Here is a 19634-nt window from a genome sequence, read left to right on the forward strand (position 1 = left end):
TCAGCTACTTATTGCTCCCATTTATACCAGTGACGAAAGACCTACTCTTCCAAGAATTCAAGTCGAGTTATTGGCACCACTAAATACAGAGGAAACATGAGAGTATATGTGACCTATAATCTAAAAATTGACGAAAAAGTACGGCCGAAAGCCGAACTCAGAAACCGATCTCCGAGAAAGTGCTTCGTTAGCGAAGTTCGCGGTGGTTTCCAAAACAACTATCGGATGAAAACACTCTGAAAATTCGCTTATTCGATGACTCATACGCGACTCCGTTTCTCGCGTGATGGCGCAACTACGTTCCATTTTGAAATTTCCGTCATCGTGTCGCGAGCTTTTGGCGTCCGACGGAGAGAACGGAGCTTTTAAGCTCATTTTACGACGCAGATACCTGAACACGCGCACACAGCAGATACAGATAGTTGAGGCACGTGAAAGGTAACTGCAAAAATTGCAAACCAAAAGGTCGACGAAAGCAACAGAATTTGTACCAAGCGAAGAGAGCACTGAAAAAAAGTCACGAGCTTTTTAGAAATACCGTCCGTTCCGGGCCCAGAGGCCGAAAGTTCCAGGTGCTGGAGCCGTAGGATCGAAAGCTTCTCAGACATTTTGATCTCTCGGTCTCAGTTACATTGCAATTAAAAGCTTCCCTAATTATATACCTCTAGGCTCAAGTCAACTTTTGCACGACTGAAAATGTCCCATTTTTTGGCCGGCTTGCGTCAAGCTTGGTGACGTTTTCGAATTCTGATCCGAGGCGAGATGAAATCATGTGGGAACTTGGAACTGGTTTTTCGAGCTAAACGCTGGTTTTTGACAGCGAAGACGTCATTGCAGAACTTTTGCTTCATCAGTGTTACAAAACATAATGGCTCATTACTTCTCACCTCAATTTCAAGTTTTTCGCCTTTCACCATCTGTCCTAAAAATTTAAGCAGGGAGCTCACCGAGTTATTACTTTAAATACTGATGCCATTTACAAACTCTGCTCCATAATATTTGGGGGCAAGGCATTTCTTTCAAAAAACGCTTTTGGAACCCATTATGACTTTACACCAATTTGTCCTTAACGCTTTAATGATGGAACTGTATGATGTAACATTACATTCACTTTCAATTTTTTCAGGAAGTGCCCCCTGTACTGCCGTGCTGAGAAAGAACGCGGTATGAGCCTTCCGACTTCGCCAAATTTCCTTTGATAAAATGCGAATTTTCAGGAAAACCTGAGGAAATTTTTCTTTGAATTTTTCAGTGAATTTTATTCGCGATCATATCTTAATTATCTCAAATTTTAAGGAGAAAATATTTATACCTCTTCTCAAAAATTTTAATGGAATTTGTTTTGCAAAACTCTGATGTTCTACCTTAACATTGCAGTATACTGCCGTGCTAAGGAAAAACGCCGTATGAACATTCGAGAGTTGCCAAATTTCCTTATGTAAAACATGTATTTGTGAGAAAAGTTATGCACATTTTCCCTTGAAATTTTCGGATACTTCAGATTAAATTGGGTACAAAACAGTCTCAGCAATTTTGGAGAAATATTCAGAAATTTTCCAGTAACTTTTTCTGTTATTGAAGGAGACATGGCAACGCCTGAATGCTCATACGGCGTTTTTCCTTAGCACAGCAGTACACTCCTAGTGGGTCTGCAGAAATCGTCTCCCTCTATTTTTCTTCGCTTTCAGACGGATGACACAACTTTGTCTTCGCTTAGACGTCCGTCGAAACTTTCCCTCTTTCTCAGAGCCTTTGAAAGGTCGTCGTCAAGGCGCCGGAGTTTTTTCTCAAGCCAAAGCCACAGACAGTTCCAGTTCCGCGCAGTCTGCGGCTCGCCCGTGTCCTGCCATCGGATCCCCCGCCCGAGAAGAATCCACAATCCACCCCCAGCATCGTATTGACTATCGCTGTCCCGGCCGAGAGTGCGGTTAGGTCGGAGATCCCCCCCCCCCCCCCGGCCCCCGATCTACCCCACCGCCCCCATCTTTGTTATCCAGAGCTTCAATACTCCCTCGGCTATCGGATTTCATAGCAGACCGCAGCCGGGTCAGCACAATGCGCCCCGATATCGTTCGCATCATCTTCGTGATTCTAACACTTCGCACCGCTGGCGCTGTTTCTTTCAAGAAGTATTAAGGTGTAGTTCACTGGAAAAAAAAGTCTCTTAGATCTGGTGAGTTCAGACTCTTAAAACAGGTGACAAGGAAAAATACTCTTGATTCGATTTAATTTTTGCTAAAATCGAGAGCCAAGCCTCTTAATTTAGGCGGATCTCCTTTAGATTCAAGTAAAATTACAATTGAATGAAGAGTATTTTTTCTGGTCAAACTTTTTAACAGGGGTCAGAATTTATAAAATTCAATTCCCTGACATTTCCCGGCCAATTTTCCTGACAGCTGAAAAACTGCCAGATTGTTAAAAAGAACTTAGTTAGAAATAGTTTTCAGGCAAAATTTGTTGTTCGAAACATCAAACCCACTCGAGAAAGCAAATGAAGGTGACCTAACGATTTTTCCCTGACTTTTTCGTCATTTTCCCTGACATTGCCAGGTTTTCCCTAACTTGTTGAAATTCCCTGACATTCCCGGGTTTCTCTGACTGTGGCAACCCTGAATTTAAGAGTCTGGACTTTGGGTCGAAGAAACTTTTTTTTCTCCAGTGTTCAATCTGTGAGAAAGAAAACTCACAAATTCAGGAACTTGGAAAAGTCCAAAAATGTCGCACTGAGTCATGAAAATTGAAAAATTAATTTTTTAAAATTAGGATTCTGGCCCTCATGGGCAGCATCAAGCTTTCCGACAGCTTCACTCTTCATTTTGCAAAAGAAAACAAGACGCGTGTTACTCTGCAGCTGAACTGGAGCCACACAACTTGAGCTTGAATATCGCTGAGGCAACCCCAGCTTTGCTGACTAATCGCTAATGAACAGCAAAACAGAGAGTTTGGCCCGATTGAAAATACCAGACAGAGTTTTGAAGTTCTCTCTTATCGTTGCTGACTCGTCAGGCACAAGTTGCGTTGTTCCAAGTTCTGGAATCGAGCCTCAACGTAGTGCGCATTAGTCACGAGTCAACGGGACTGATTGCATTGAAGTTTCTTACTCTTATCTCATCTGCGGTGTCATAAAACTCGGGGGCCATGTCACATGGCTCATTCAAGGAGTCAATAATCAAAGATTACGTGAGAGTTTCCTGCATAGTAAAGGAAGAAAATACGTGTAAAAAAAAACACTGCAATGAAAAGCTAACTTGATGGTTTTACGTGACGAAAGAAAGGCGCCAGCGCCCAGGACAAAACAAAAGACATACACGTGAGGTTTACGCGTTTTGCTAATTCTGTCCATGTACGTTTTTGACGACCCACTCATCTCACGTTTTCAAATGAAATGACGAATCAGCAAGGATATCACTTCGAGGATACGAAATCCTAATCAACTGACTACACTTAGATTTACTTTTAGAGGAAGTTCAAGGAGATGTGCATACATTTTACAACGAATTCCCGCGGAATGTTGTAAAAAATTGAAAAAAATAAAAATGTGAGATGTCAATCGACTCGAAAATGGATTGTGTCAATGATGCTGTTCATCCTCAAGGGATGCATCTAAATCGTTACGTGATGCTTTACTTGAGACACGCAGATATCTGATTCAGTCAACTCATTTTATTCTGAGACCAACGAAAGACGAATACTAGGAAAGTAGGACCGCGCGTTTAGCAGAAAGGAACTAAGCCACATACGCTACTGCCTTATTGAACTGGGCTCTTAAATTTTTGCCAAGAGAACGTTTATGCGGATTCTTTTGAAACATTTTAAGGGATTTGCTACGTACTTGGCAGAAAATTCATTGAAATTTGCACAAGAAACCGCACAGCCGTTTCCATATTATAAATTAAACTGCCCGATAAAATTTGGCAACAGCTAGAATGGCTTGGTTCCTTCCTGCTTAACGCGGTCCACTAACTTACGGGAGGGAAAAAGTGGGATGAATTTACCTTACGGCGAACAACGGTCATCATAGTTTGAAAAGCTTAGCTTGACATTGTTTAAGGAACATGGGGTCATGGGGTGGACATCTTTCGGATACCTCAACTACTGTCACTTTGGTTCTTAGGGGTCTTCGGGATTATGCCTTATGCTTGTCGTCCGATATCCTCGAGTGCCTCACATTGCAGATCTGCACCTAGGGTCCGAAGAGAAATGAGTGAACCACGTCTTTACGAAGTCTCCTTGAGTGGCGTTATTACATCCATGAAGATCCACGCTTTTCTTCTTTGAATTCATTCCTCCAGGTGTCTTCATCTGATCGCACCTCTGTCACGTATCCGGCGCTCCCTCAAAGAACAAAAAGAGGAGAAATCAACCGCCTTCAGGCGGGGTCATTTGGGCTTATTCGGGACGCGGCTCAAAGAACAGGTGTGCAGAAGTTCAGGGACACAGTACTCCCCGGAGGTGGAGCTCCCGGTGGAATACCCGGGCGGCGCTCCATACGACCCGTAGACCTCCTGGCGCATGTACTGGCGTCGTACCCCTATATCAGTACCAGACCTCTCCCGCTTCGGCTCGGGGAGCTTCTCCTTGGTCGGCGACCTCTTCGGGCTCTTCGCCTCTTCGGGCACTTCTCAACCGGCTCCTTCTTAACCTCCTTGGGCGCGGAGGTCTTCCGCGGAGGCGGCACGGACGCCGGCTCCTGCTTCACTTGCCTCTGGTGGCGCACCCGCTCCGGGCTGTCCGGGTCCCGATCCTTCATCATCTCGTCGACGTGCTTGTTCAACTGCTCGGTCACGTTGCAACTATCCCACCGGAGGTCCTCCTTCCGATCCTCCGGAGACTTCGCCTCCCGGCTGTGTCCGATCTTGTACCTCTGCACGGGGCAACTGTCGTTCGACTCCTTCTTCAGCAACACTTGGTACCGATCCTCGCGCTGCCGGGGCTCGCACCTGTCGTACGAGTGTCGTCGTCTTGGGTACCGTCGCTCGTAGCTCTCGTCCGACTCCTGTCTCCTGATCGAGCGCTCTTCGTACCTTGGATCGTACCCCACGTCACTCTTGGGATACTCCCGACTCCAGCGGCGCTGTTCCTCGCTACGACACCGCTTCGTGGGCGGACTAGGGCGCTCCTCGTACTTGGTCTGGGAGCGCTTGGCCGCCGCCAGCTGGGTCATGCTCGGGCTTAGCGTCTCCCGCACGACGAGGTTCTGTACCTTGCAGCGAAGCACCATCTTCCTATCGTGGTCCATCTTCTTGAAGCACGGAAGCAACGACATCAAGAAGAGCGAGTCTTCGTCTCGTGAGGACCTCCGGACGGCGCCGCAGTCCGTCGTCGATGGGGCGTGAACGCAAGGTTGGCTATGCTGGCTGCGAGTGACTTCGGGACGGCTGGGACACGGCTGTGGACACGGTTGCGGACAACAATCGGGGAGATTAAACCGGGACAGGATCTTCGATTGGGATAACTGTTGGAGCTGGCGGGCTTTATCACGGAGCCGGCTGCGAGTTGAACATGGCTGCGGACACGGCTGGGGACTACACTCCCACTTCCTACCTCGCTCACAGCGACTGCGATCCCGGCTTCTGTGCGGTTTCTTGCACTCTTTACGCTCTTTGCATTCCCTCTTCCAGTTCTTGCGGTTCTCGAGGTAGAGCTTGCACCAGGAGTCCTCGCTGGAGGTGCTGGAGGAGGAGGAGCAAGGGGAGGGCTCCTTGGGGGGTGGACCCTGGCAGGGGACGCACGGGTTGCTCCGGGCGGGGCGCTTTTGGAGGCTCATGTCGATGGTGGCGATGCTCGGCTGGCAGTCGCGGAGCCGCGCGCAGGAGCCCGGCTTCGGGGTGATCGTCTCGAGGATCTTGAACGGGCACCACTTGAGCTTCGTCCGCCGGCAGTCCTTCGGTCGCTTCCGCTTCCGGCAGGGCTTCAGCTTGATGGCTTTCAGCCGGTTCCAGAATTTGCGCGGGGCTGGAACAGACGCAGAGGGCGTGGAGGGGCACCTAACTCGTTTACCTTACTTCGTCACTTGGCTGTCATACTGCCGTGCTAAGGAAGAACGCCGTATGAACATTCGAAAGTTGCCGAATTTCATTCGATAAAATGTTCATTTTCGAGGAAAGTTAAAAATATTTTCCCTTGAAATTTTCAGAGTCTTTAGGTAAAATTGTGAAGTAAATCATCTGAAAAATTGGGAGGAAAATATTCATAAATTTACCAAGAAATTCGCGTTTTATGAAAGGAAATTTGGTAACGCCCCAAGGCTCATACGGCGTTTTTCCTTAGCACGGCAGTAAAGGGGCGTAACTAAACATTGAGATGACCCCGGAAAAACGTTGAATTGTATGGAGGACATGGTTCATTGCAGAGTGCAGTTACGCCCTTATGTCAGGTAGGCGACGACTTACTATTGGACAACGTTAGACGAAACGTCGTCTCCTTGACGAAGGAACGCAACTCTATTCCAACGTTGCAAAATTTACTTAAAATTTTCAATTTTCTACGAAACTGTACCAATGCAATTTTTGTCCGCAAATTTTTCATGATTTTCGCATGAGATCAGAAGAAAAATCAGGGAAATTTTCAGTTAAGAAGGCCCAAGCCAAGATTCTCCTTGTAAAATGCTGTTTTCCAACAAGGGCAATTTGGCAACATTGAAAAATAGTTACGTTGTTTCGTGAGGGCAATAACGAAAAGAGACCTATCGATGTGATTATCAAGAAGAGCGAGGTAATAGAGATCTCTCACAATCAGCGGATAACTGGCGTTCGGGTATTGGACCAACAAAGTAGATGGATCATTTTTGCTTGTCAAATTTTGGGTAAGGTTGTGATGAGAATCTATATTCTCAAGATTCAATTTCTCCTTTGATAAAGATACCATTTATTCCAATGATTGGAGATAGGTCTGCAGGTTATTTCCTTCGATTTGCAGCCACGAGGCTCAAGCTCCAAATGCGTTCGCACAAGTCGCTCTGAATGAGACGTAACTTCAAACCCTGGGTGTGACACCGATTTTGACAGATATTCCACCGTATCTCGTTTTACGACACCGAACTTAAGGGATAGCTTTCGAGTTTCGAGTTTTCAGCACCCTGTTTCCCGGCTCGGTGCCGTGTTTATTTTGGAGCCGGGTTGGAGCCGTCGAATGACGTCACGGTTGTCGCTGCTCCGTCGTCACACCTCGGGAAGGTGCCCGGGGACCATCGTTGCCAGATAGTGCTACAAATTATATATTTCTCGCATATACACCCCTTTAAATAGCCCCATATATGGCAAAACATGGCAACGTTGCCGGGGACGGAGGAAGGCACGGGACACGGGTCCGCGGAGATGGGAGAGGTGCCCGGGGACCATTGTTGCCAGATAGTGCAACAAATTCAGAATTTCCCGCATATGAACCCACATAAAAAGCTCTATCTACGGCAAAGTATGGCAACGTTGCCGGGGACGGAGGAAGACACGGGACACGGGTCCGCAGAGATGGGAGATGCGATGGGAACGGAGGAGAGCGGGCCGGGTGACAGAAATAGACGGCGGGAATTTTTCGGCGGCCGAGAGCCGAGCGACAGGGTTCAAGAGACGTTAAATATCAATCAATGAGCGCGCGCCGAGGCTTAAACATACATTTAAGGCAATTACACCGCGGCTACCGACGCGCCGTTGTCGGGTCTCCGGCTGAAATCGCGAATATTTCGCGAACAGGGGCCGAATTTTGTCGGTCCTTCCACCGTGCTTAGATATACTTAGGACGGGTCTCGACTGCACGTAAGTCCGGCTTAGCGCGTCTCATTGGCCGGTGGTGCAGTTTGAACTCATCGATGGCTGTTGCAGCACTCCGTGTGAAAAAGCCGACAAAATTCGGCCCCTGAGGAGAAGATCTTGGATGTGAGCGAGAATAACACGGAGCTTTTCTCGATGCGACACTCCACATGGCGAATTTTCTGACCACGGTCCAATTTCCCGAAAATTTCCCTGACTTACTTTCAATCGATTGCATGAGTGCCCCATTTTTCGTGTGATCCCCACTTGAATTTCAAAATTTTTACAGATATCCTGAGTTTTCCCAGCTTTAAATTACTTCCTGAATTTTGTTCAATTTTCCCAGTTTTCGACGTTTCTTTGAACAGTGTCTAGCTTGTTCAGTTTCCCTTAAATCTCCGGCTTCTCTATGACTTTCTCCGTGTCTTGCATTTCCCTGTATTTCTCCTGGCTTTTCTAAGTCTTTCGTGAATTTTAGTGATTCCACGACTTTCCCTTAACTCTCCCAGTTTTCACGATTCTTAGACTTTCACAGTTTTAAGTTGTTATCTGAACCTTTCCCATAATTTCTTATTTTTAGTGGTCTAATAACTTTTTCAGTCTGTAAGGTTTCTCTGGATATTTTAGAGAGATTCTCGATTTTTAGATAGAACCCTACCTGGCTTTTCTGTTACATTTGCAGGTTTTCCTTGACTTCCTAAAATTCCCTGACATTTCCCAGTTTTCCAAATATTCCTTGATTGTGGCAACCCTGCCTTTTTCCTGACATTTTCGTCATTTTCCCTGACTTTTCATAATTCCCTGTCACTTCACAGTTTTCAGAATATTTCCTGATTGTGGCAACCCTCCCTAGCTTTTTCCTGATTTTTCGTCATTTCCCCTGACATTTGCAGGTTTTCCCTGACTTTCATAATTCCCTGACCTTTCTCGGTTTTCTCAATATTTCCTGATTGTGGCGACCCTGCCTGGCTTTTCCCTGGCTTTCCCAATTTCCAACGATCCCCCGACTTCGCTTCTTCCTTCCAACCCTACTCACTCACACGTGCCACAACATCTCTCCACGGGTGCCTGCCGGCAGAATGGCGGAATTATCCGCCCACCCGGCAAAGCGCGGCGCGGGGCAATCGGCCGAGACTGCTGGGAGCCGCGATTGTCAACACGCCAACAGAGCGCGATATCTCTCGGGCCCCGGCGGCAGCGGCATTCGACACACGGTCCGGCATCCGCAGCTTACCCGCGGATTAGATACGAGAGCCCCTGTTGCGCGTCCAGGAAGCTCCGCCCGGGGAAAACGCCCTTTAAACCGTGCGAAACGGCAACTCCGCCGAGGACGAGCTACGCAGACAGACAGTCTGAAATAGCTCGGGTCCTCTGCCAAATCGTAGTACACCCGTTGGTGTCGCGTCAGGCGGGAAATTTGCCAGATTTTCAAATTTTTTCCGAGTCGTCACGACTTGGACGTGTCAGTTTTGAGGTGAGACTAATATCCTCACTGGAAAAAAAGCACATTGGATCTAGAGTCCAGACTCTTAAAAACATCTACAAGAAAAAATATTCTTCCACAAAAGGAAATCCGCTCAAATTAAGAGGCTTGGTTCTTGATTTAAGCTTAAATCTAATTGAATCAAGAGTCATTTTTCTTGTCAATGTTTTCAAGAGTCTGGACTCTAGATCCAATGTGTTTTTTTCTTCCAGTGCTCATGCTAGTGATCGATAAAGGCATCGATAAAATTTTCTCACTGAAAATGCACAGAGAGCAGAATGGAACACTAGACTAGGTGCACGGAGGAAAAACTTACGTACTACATAGAAATACTGTCCATTCCGGGCTCCGAGGCTGGAAGTTCCGGGTGCTGGAACTGTAGCTTAGAGTGCTCCGGGTGCTGCGACCGGAGCTTTCAGCCTCTAAGCCCGGAACGTGGACGGTACGTCTATACAGCCGGTAACTACGGCTTCTACGACCGGAGTTTTTTTTGTCAGTGTACGAATTTAAGCATTCTAATACGTGTTTCTTAGCCAAAATTTCACGTAGAGCACAATCTTTCACGTGGAGCAGGTTTCTCAATCGGACACTATTCCTTTGTCACCACGTGTTTTTCAAAGCATAAACAACTTGCTAATGCTGAGCCAAAGCGTCAAGATTGAGGTTGCCATGTTTTCGTATCGCAGAGACTACCATACCGTAACGTTCAGTGAGCGATTTGACTCACGTAGACCATTGCGTTTTCATGAGCGGCAGGTTTGAATTCACGCGTCAGGAAACATTAAATATCTTGGTTAGGAGTTAATTTCAGTAATTTTCGTTGCGTGAATCATGTTCCGATTAAAATTTTGGTTCAGAACTATGTATCAGAATGCTGAACTTCGGACCTTGTCTGGTGGACGGTGGTCCATTGAAAATGTGAGAGTATGTCGTGTAGTAGGTGTGCTACAAACATTTCTGCTTCGCCTTCAATTTGAAAGGTAGACCAGAAAACATGCATCGAAAAATAGACTTTGTCTAGGGGTCCATTGCAAAATGTAGTTCAATTTCCCGATGCAGATAGAAGTTTCTATCAATGCTTGGAAAAAGACAGTTCTTTCGAAAAATAGACTTTGTTTAGGGGTCCATTGCAAAATGTAGTTCAATTTCCCGATGCAGATAGATGTTTCTATCAATGATTGGAAAAAGACAGTTCTTTTTTTGAGCTTAAACTGAGCTTTGACTGGAAGAGTTAAAACACCTCGGATCAAGATGTCACGAAACGTTACTCCCGACTCTCTATTCTCATGGAAGTTTTCCAACGGCTCCCGACAGCTCGCGGCTAAGAGGTCAAAAGAATACAATCTCCCGTCAAAACTACGATGAAGATGTTGCGGCGGCAAGAATCAAACCAGGCATGAAAGCACCACGCTTGCCAATTCGCATGGAAAAATATTACTTTTTCGTGAGGTTTAAAGGAGGAAAAACGGGTGATCTGGCAACGATCGGGCGCACCTGTTCGGACGCTAAAACCGATGGGCATCGCCTCGCTGGCTCGTGTCCCTTCTGCGACTTCTCTCTCGGTTCGCTCTTATTTTCGGACAGACGAAGGGACTGCCAACTTCGAAAAAGCTCTTGGCTTTGTCCAGCGAGCCGGGTTCAACATGGGTGCCAGTTTGAGAAAGATGTATAAAAAAAAGATTACGATGGTCATGTTTCACTAAATGGGGGTCTGCGTATTTTGATTTTTATAATTTTTTGTACATTTTTGTTCCCTGGTCGGGGAGGGGGTTGAAACCGCCCCGAAACGTCGAAGGCTTTAGGTTTTGTTGTTTTTCAGCCTCAGTTACCTTTTTTTGGTGTTTTTTTGTAAAAAAAAAAAAAAAATTTTTAGAAGTTATTTTTTAAGTGAATCCCAACTCTTCATATGTTTTTGTTTCCTGGTTGGGGAGGGGTTGAAACCACCCCGAAAAGTCGAAGGCTTTAAATTTTGTTGTTTTCTTGCCTCGGTTACCCATTTTCTTGTGAATGTTAGTAAAAAAAGGTTTTTTAGAAGTTCCTTTTTAAGTGAATCCCTTTTGCGCAGGCGGAAATATGATTCTATACAGAAAAAGTTTGCTCTCCTAATTCGCTCAGATGACGAAAAATTTAGGGACAGCGAACAGGGCAACCGCTTCACTTCCTCAAAAGTATTTTCCTCGTAAAATTAGAAAATTTTTAACAGCAAAATGGCAACGCCGGGTTCAACCAACACCGCAACAACTGCAGTCTTCATAGCTGGCAGACGCGACGCTTTTTCATCCCTACCCCTTCCCTCCACGGGACAATGGACTCGAAAAGAGTCAAACGCTCCGTTACAGTAAGTGTTATCTATTTTTGAGATGATCCCGCTATGACTGAACATCGTTTCTTGTTGAAAAAAAGTACACCGCGGAGGGAACTTAGGACTCTCAGACGATGCTTCCTGGCGGGTGATGTTTTGCGAGTAATCTGAGAAAAAATAGGTAAAATTTTTCGGGAGAAATGCTGAACAGTTTTAGGGTGAGAGAGCAATTTGCGAATTGAAATTTTGCGATGTTAGAATGAAGTTACGTTCCCTCATCTTTGAGACAAGGTATTACGTACCTCAGAATAAAAGACCTCCCCAAAATGTGAGCGAGACTCAGGGGATTGAGTGTCTCGCACTCAAACTCGATACAACTCAAAATCTTTGAGGGGAGTTGGACATCGTTTTTTTTTTCTCACCCACAGGTACCTTTTCTCGGGTTCTACGATTTAAAAAAAATGAAGAAAAAAAAAATTAATTACGTTTGATTCCTCACATTTTCCTGCACTCTTGAACATGAGAGGCTTCAATAATATATATTTCAAAATTTTCAGGCTTCTCGGAATGCCAATTTTATTGAATGTTTTATGCGTATTAAGATAATTTGTCAGAAATTGAATTTTCTAAAAAAACAAAAAACCCTGCGATAAATTTTTCCGAGCAAAATGAGAAAAAAAGGGGGGAAAAGAAGAAGAAAATTAAAAAAAGACCCAGTAGAGTTTGAGAAAGGGTACATGTAAAATGAGCCATTTAACGTTCCCGGGGATATAGGATGCCCGCACTGAAAAAAAAATCTCGGTGTATTTACTAAGAAAAAGGTAAAATTACCAAGAATTAGGGTGCTATTTGATCCCAGTTTTTTCTAGGTAAAATAACCATTTATGGAATTAGTAATCTCGGTAAAATTATTGAACTTTCTCGGTAATTTTATTGGACCTTGGTAAAAACGTCAATATTTTTTATCGCCTACGGTAGAATTACCGAGATAAAATGGCAAAGTTACCAGGAATTGATTACCAATAAAAGTGGTATTCTTACCTGAAAAAAAAACAGTAAAAATACCGGTTTATAGGTAAGTTTACCAGTCTGTCTTGGTAAAATTACCAAAAATTGGTAGAAAAAGTGAGATGGTAAAGGTACCAACGGACCTTGGTAAAAACGACGATAATTTTTTTTCAGTGCGACTCTCCTTATCATTTACTATACGAAAAAATAGGGATTTACCACCAGTGGGACAGGGCTGGCTCTTGGGATGCGATCTTCCGCAGCAGTAGTTCTCCCACTCTTCCCAAGTGCAGTTGTTGACGTCGTACCAATTATCCTCGGAGCACGAACCACTCTCCACGGACGACTCGCTCGAGGAGGCCGCGGGGGGACACGGCGGGCACACCGCCGAGACCGTCTTCTCCTCCGGCTTGCACTTCTCCGCGGAGGCGGAAGCAGTCGGCTTGGCCGGAGGCGGCTTCGCGCACTCCGACTTGAAGAAGGACGCCTCCTGGCGGTAGACGAAGAGGTTGTTGGGGGTGCTCGGCGACGGGGTCGCGGGCGGTTGGTCCGGCACGAGGGCGCAGATGTAGCTGAGGGGGCTCCAGCAGGGGCTGCCTATCCCGACGGCGGGGGTGGGGGCGGGTCGCGGGCGGGGGAGGGGGGCCTCGTCGTGGAGGTCGCGGAAGGCGGTGTCATCGCGGAGGGCGCGGCGCCCGTTCAGCGAGGCCGCGAGGGCGCGCAGCTCCGCTTCGTGCTCGAGGAACTTGAGGAGGTCCGCGTTGTACTTGCAGGATCCTGAAACACGCGGCAAAAGGGGCGCTGCAGACTGGGCTACACCGATGGGACTCCCGTGTTAGGGTGCACTGAAAAAAAGTTACACACTAGGAAAAAAAAACACATTGGATCTAGAGTTCAGACTTTCAAAAACATCGACAAGAAAAAACAAGCAGGAAGCTCCAACGCATTCGCGTCGGAAAGCGGCTCTGGCGACGGTAGGTAGTTGTTACGCGTTTACGGTTTCCTTGGTAACCTTTGTTTGCTATCAGCTGATGTCGAGTAGTATGACTAGGAAGCTCCAACCACGGCATTCTTCGAAAAAAGCGCGAAAACTTATAGATTTGAATTTTCAAATTTTAAACGTAAAGTACATTTTTTCCAGTGCGAGATTAAAGCACAGACCCGTTTTGAATTATTGACAGTATCACCATGATTCCAAAAATACACTACACAACATAGCATTCGCTCACAGGAAAAAGATATCAATTAAAATAAAATCAGTCCCCCCTAAACAGCAGAAAATGGCGCCGATTCCCATCAACCAACACGTGGTCTCTCCAATGTAACATGGTCCGTTGATACTCCCCAGCTGGGACCGTCCGGAATAGCAGCTCTAGTGCAAGCACCAGAGCCGCTAATACTCTTGATTCAATCAGATTTAAGCTTAAATCAAGAACCAAGCCTCTTAATTTGAGCGGATTTCCTTTTGATTTAAGCTTAAATCTGATTGAATCAAGAGTATTTTTTCTTGTCAATGTTTTCAAGAGTCTGGACTCTAGATCCAATGTGTGTTTTTTTTCCAGTGCAAGCTTTACAGTCATATCGTCCACGTTCCAGGCTCACAATCGGAGGCCGAGAGTTCCGGGTGCTGAAGCCGTAGCTCCGACTGCTTCGGGTCCTTCACCCAGGGCTTTCGACCTCTGGGGCCATAACGCGCTGGACGGTACGTCTATACAGCCCGTGAGTATACGGCTTCCAAGGCCAGATTTTTTCTTTCAATGTGTTGTTTATTTTTGAAATTTGAGCCTAGGCTAAGTAGGGTAGAGGTATGGTACCGTTTGTCTTATAAACAATTTTAAGAGGCGCAAGCCTTAATACATAGAGAAAATAGAGCAAAAGATACGCGAAATCCCGGAAGGCATTATCAAATTAGACTCCTTCCGAAAATAAAACTTGGTGGGTTTTGCCGTACGTGCACTAGGGCGCAGTATCGCGCAATTCATCATTTTTAGCACGCTCTTTGGAGCTGGTCGTCAAACCCAAGTCATCAGGGGGTCCATATGCTCATGTTCTGTTGATTTTTACAATATCTCCCCTCTCGCCAGATTTCCAAGCCATTCATGATGATCTTGGTAAATGGATCCTTTCTGACCTGTGGCATGTAATTCTCCAAAAATTTCAGGCACGAAATCAAAACTGTGCTACCTTTCAACGCAGTCTGAAAATCAGGTTACAAAACGAAGGAAACGCGAATATTCCAAAGCTGACTAATCCAAGGAAAAATATCCGTTCATCGTAATTTAGGGATTCTACTCGAATAAATAAACCATTTACTTTGTTCGTTTCCCTGTTTGCTAACATGTAATCGCTCGTTTGCCCTCATTCGCTTCGATTGCGTAAGAGTACGAGCTGCAAGCCACAGAGATTAAACGTCTGTAAAGGTATGCGTCGAGAAAAAAGCATGAATGAAACGAGAGATGAAAGAAACGCAGAACAAAAAATCCAAACCGGACAATTGACTGCTGATTGAATGCCCACCGAGATGCATATTCAATATCGAAACGATGAATGAAAGCTCCGACGACCGGCTGGCTGCTTAGCTGATTACTACGCTGGCCGGCAGCAAAAAACTCACTATCTCCGGCGAAACCTCGCGATTGCATTATTTTTATTTTTAATAGTCTAGATTAAGCTCGGAGCGCCAACCTCAGCCGCGCATCGGGTAACCAATACAACCATGACAGCGAGGAGAGCAGTAAGTACATGCTGAGATGAACCACAAGACCCACAAAAGCATGTACTAACAATGGCTCATACAGAAATGCAATTACTGATTACTGCTCTCTTCGCTATTACGGCAGAATAAGCTATGTTCTTCGCTTTTGGTGTATTTTCCAAGGGTAAATACATAATGCACTACAGTTGGACTACATTTTGCGATTCGGACCTGCTATTTGGACCGCGTTGCGGGAAAAGAACCCAGCCACATCAGCCATTGACAAATTGAATTGGGCAATTTAATTTTTTAAATGGAAACGGTTGTGCAGATTCTTGTGCATTTCAATGAATTGTCTGCGTATAGTACGTAGCGAATCCCTTGAAATATTCAGAGAAATCCGCACAAACGTTCTCTGGTTAAACATTTAATAGCCCGGTTCAATTAGGCAATAGCGTATGTAGCTTTGCTCCTTTTTGCTTAACGCGGTCCAAATCTAACTCATCTATACAAGCACTTATCTGCTTTAAACTGAGAGAGAAACAGTTCCTCGTTGAGAAATTAATGAAGTTTGGGGATAAATTTAGTCCGTTTTAAACGGATGAGCACCAATAATCAGCACAAAATAACTGCACAATTTGTACGAAACCTTCCGGAGTAGGTGTTATTTGGCAGCAGTAAATGTGATTTGTCTCAGCATGTTTTAAGAATTTCCACAGATTATAGGAGCATATTTTGTCATGATTTGTTTCATTCTCAGCGGAGAGTCATGGAATGATAAGTTATTAGTAAAATAATTGATTGTAAGAAATAATCAATATGACCTTTTTTAACTTGCATTTCTTGTCAAATAAAATTAGGCTAACAATTGAAATTTTTAAGCTTTAATTCATTCTTTTTGATTTATAGGTTATTTTATTTTTAAAGCCAGGGCGAGGCAAAACATGCATTAAATATTGTCGTCTGGGTGCCCAGACCGTACAGAGACCTTTTCAAATTGAGGCTCACAAATCTGCCTCACTTGTTGAAGAACGCCCTATCAGCCATTAGGCGTTGCCAAATTTCCTTCGACGAATTCACAGAGTATTCTTCCGCTTTTTCAGAGGATTCCGTTTGTAATTTTATCCAAAACGACTGAACATTTCAAGGGATAGTTTTCATAACTTTCTTCAAAAATAAAAATTTTGTTGAAGTAAATTAGGCAACATTCGAATGCACATACGGCGTTTTTACTCAGCACGGCAGAAAAAGAGTCTTCAGATTCCGAGAAGCGCTTAACTATCGAGCGACGTCGCTCTATAAAAACGAGACGTTTAATTTTCAAATCCCTTATTTATTATTTTCGACGGCGATGTTATTAAATTAGCGACCGGGAAATAGCTCGGCCGTAATTTCGTCGGCAACACCGATGCACCCCCCCCCCCCTCTTCCCCGTTTACCGCGAGAAGAAAAAGAAGAACCGGAGGCGAGAAGAAGAACAAGTACGGACAGCGGAGCTGTCTTGTTCGATCCGGGGTGATCCGCAGTGGCGAGGTGTTAATGATCGATTATCGATATTTCTCCACTTGAAGCTGTGGTAAATAATCGATTACTGAAGAGCACCCTGTTTATCGATCCTTTTCCGTGGGTTTAAATGGCAGATCGATCGATGTATCGTTAAGCGCACCACGCCACTGATCGGTGATCCGGTGTTAGGTTCGCCGTAAACCGATTTGGCTCAAATGAAATGCTAATCTCACCATCGGCGAGGAAGCACGCCGAGAGGTCGATCCCCCAATGCAAAAACGTGTACTTGCATTCGCGAAGTGGTCGATTCCTTCGAGGCCGTTTTCGTTTTGCTAAGTAGGAAAGGGGCGGTTGAATGGTTTGTGTTTTTCGATGGCTCAAGTCGAAATGTGCGTACCTCAGATTGCGACGCTGTAAATTTTCGCTCAACTTTATTTTTTTAAAAGAAAACCAACCAATAGTTTTTCATGCGATTCAATACTAATTTTGTTCACTCATTCTAACGCATTCACAAAAAATTCCAAGGATATATAGGCTGGTTTTCTCTTGGAAGAATAAAACCGAGTTGCCACAGAATTTAGAAAATAAAATTCCCTGCTTACCCTGACATATTTTGGTAAAATCGCCTGACAATAATGGAGCTCTTACGTGTGTGGAGGATTTGCAATTTACGTATTTCGTCTCCCGTAAAATTTCGCAAGAAACACGATGAGACCACTAGTTTTTCCTGAAATCAACTCCAAAGCTCAGAACAAGCTCTCAAAGTTGAGGCCGCAGTAGCGGGAATGACCTATGCTATCTTCGAAGTCCACCTCTACACCTTGTCAAACTCTCCATGCAAAATTAGGGAGCAAATAAAAGAAGGGTTGTCGTGTTTTCGAAATTTTAAAGTCCCCAAACAAAGTGGCAACCCTGTTAATGTATTTGCTCCTTATCTTTGCATTGAGAGATTGGCATGGTATAGATGTGGACTCTCAGGATAGCGTGGGATATTCCCTCCGATACGGCCTCAACTTTAAGAGCTTTTTTTGAGCTTTAGAGTTGGTTTCAAAGAAAACAAGGGACACACACCATCGTGTTTCTCGCAAAATTTTACGTAGGAATCAGGACTGGAACCGCAAATTCCTGCCACATACAAGAGCTCCATCGTCAAAAGTAACCTCACGCAATTTTAAAATAAAGTGTTACGTATTAGTGTTCCGTAGGAAAAATACGTCTTACAGAATATTTTGCAACGTCTAATGTAGTTAGGCTGATTTTAGTGAAATCCGTCTCGATAGAATCGCGGTTTTAGCGAATTTTCTCGCGAAATTTTACGAAAGAGTCAGTACTAGAATCGCAAATTTCTGACACATGCAAGACCTCCATGTCACTCCTTAACTTTGAACGGTATAATTGTGGGTATGTACAGTATGTGCGTATGACTGGCTGGCTTATCGCTATTCAAATATCCTGCCTAAGATCATCCAACGGTTAATTTGGCAGCTGAGAAACCATTAGTTTCATTATCAAGACGTTGGCTGGTTTAACAATCCTCGGCGCGGTGGCGCGTTGAACTCGTCCGCGGGCTGGGCGCGCGGCGTGGCGCCAGAACCGCGGGGCGCCAGGGCTCGGCGCGGCGCCGAAATTTAGCAAAAACGCCACGACGAGCGGAAACAAAAGCTTCGAAAGCGACACCCTCGGCGAAATTTCTGCCGGGCGATCAATTTTTTATCAGCTCGCACTTCCAAATTTTACACGGGTTAACGACGCGCCGTCGCTCCATCATCAGACCGACACGAAATGGACCGTGTTGAGCATAAAGAAACCAAGCCAAATCAACTATTGCCAAATTTAATTGAGCATTAACAAGTTGGAATTTTTTAGCCAAAGTGCTTTAAAAATCAGCATAAAGCTGAAAATCGCAATACAGAGGGGAAAAAGCTCACGAGAGCACAATTTTCCCTCATCGAGATATCGTTTCGTGCAATACTACACTGGAAAAAAAAAAAAAAAAATTGCAATAGTGTATTTCCTTCGGAAAATACACTAAAACCACATTGGATCTAGAGTCCAGACTCTTGAAAACATTGACAAGAAAAAATACTCTTGATTCAATCGGATTTTCGCTTGAATCAAAACGAAATCCGCTTAAATTAAGAGGTTGGTTCTTGATTTAAGCTAGATTCTGATTGAATCAAGAGTATTTTTTCTTGTCGATGTTTTTAAGAGTCTGGGCTCTAGATCCAATGTGTTTTTTTTTTCCAGTGCATCGTTGGGATTCAACCTGTACCACGTGCAATACTAGGGACTCGGTGAATCTGACAGGAGGCTCTGTGATTGGTCCAAACTGGTGGATGGGTCTGTCGCCACACGGATGCCAGAGTCTGGACTTATAGATCTAATGTGTTTTTTTTCTCAGTGTAGTACCGCACTAACACTGGTAAATTGTACTCATATGAAGTTTTTTCATCTGTACTGAAATTTTCAGTTTTATGCTGATTTTAAACACACGTTGGTTAAAAAATTCACACTTACTGTCTTACGACCCGTGCGTCTACCGCAATCTGTTTTAGTGCGGATTTTCGTGCAAATTTCAGTGGATTTTCCGCATAAATTCCTTGGAATTTTCAAAGGATCCACACGAATTTTCTATTGTAAAAAGTTAAATTGCCCACTTAAATTTGGCAACAGCTGAAGTGACTTGGTTCCTTTCTGCTGAACGCGGTCTAGATGTCGGTTGTTCCCACAAGGGAGCTTTCAGATGAGCTGTGGGCAACTCGGTAGTGCTTGGGTTCGGCGGTTCATCTAAAAATGGGCATGTTCCGTTATAGAAACGATTCGTTCGAGTTACATACATTCCAGTCGCTTTACAGCGCGCTCGGGCGCTCTGCGACACCTAATCGCCATACTTGC

At 44.9% G+C, this 19634-nt stretch overlaps 2 protein-coding genes across 2 annotated transcripts in view; both read right to left on the reverse strand.

Annotated features, from left to right (window-relative positions):
* LOC109034998 (repulsive guidance molecule B) overlaps positions 1-19634 on the reverse strand; it is a 49416-nt gene that overhangs the window by 9780 nt on the left and 20002 nt on the right. The gene's annotated exons all lie outside the window — the stretch shown is intronic.
* The window catches only part of LOC109034987 (uncharacterized), a 30124-nt gene continuing 14516 nt past the window's right edge, over positions 4027-19634 (reverse strand). Inside the window, exons 2-3 of the mRNA XM_019048435.2 lie at positions 12758-13315; positions 4027-5955 (exon numbers count right to left, since the gene is read on the reverse strand). Of these exons, the coding sequence (XP_018903980.2) occupies positions 4532-5955; positions 12758-13315 (1982 nt within the window). The 3' untranslated portion in view covers positions 4027-4531. The remainder of the gene's footprint in view (positions 5956-12757; positions 13316-19634) is intronic.

The sequence above is a fragment of the Bemisia tabaci genome, chromosome 8 (genome assembly GCF_918797505.1).
Source record: "Bemisia tabaci chromosome 8, PGI_BMITA_v3".
In the NCBI taxonomy this organism is placed as follows: Eukaryota; Metazoa; Arthropoda; class Insecta; order Hemiptera; family Aleyrodidae; genus Bemisia; species Bemisia tabaci.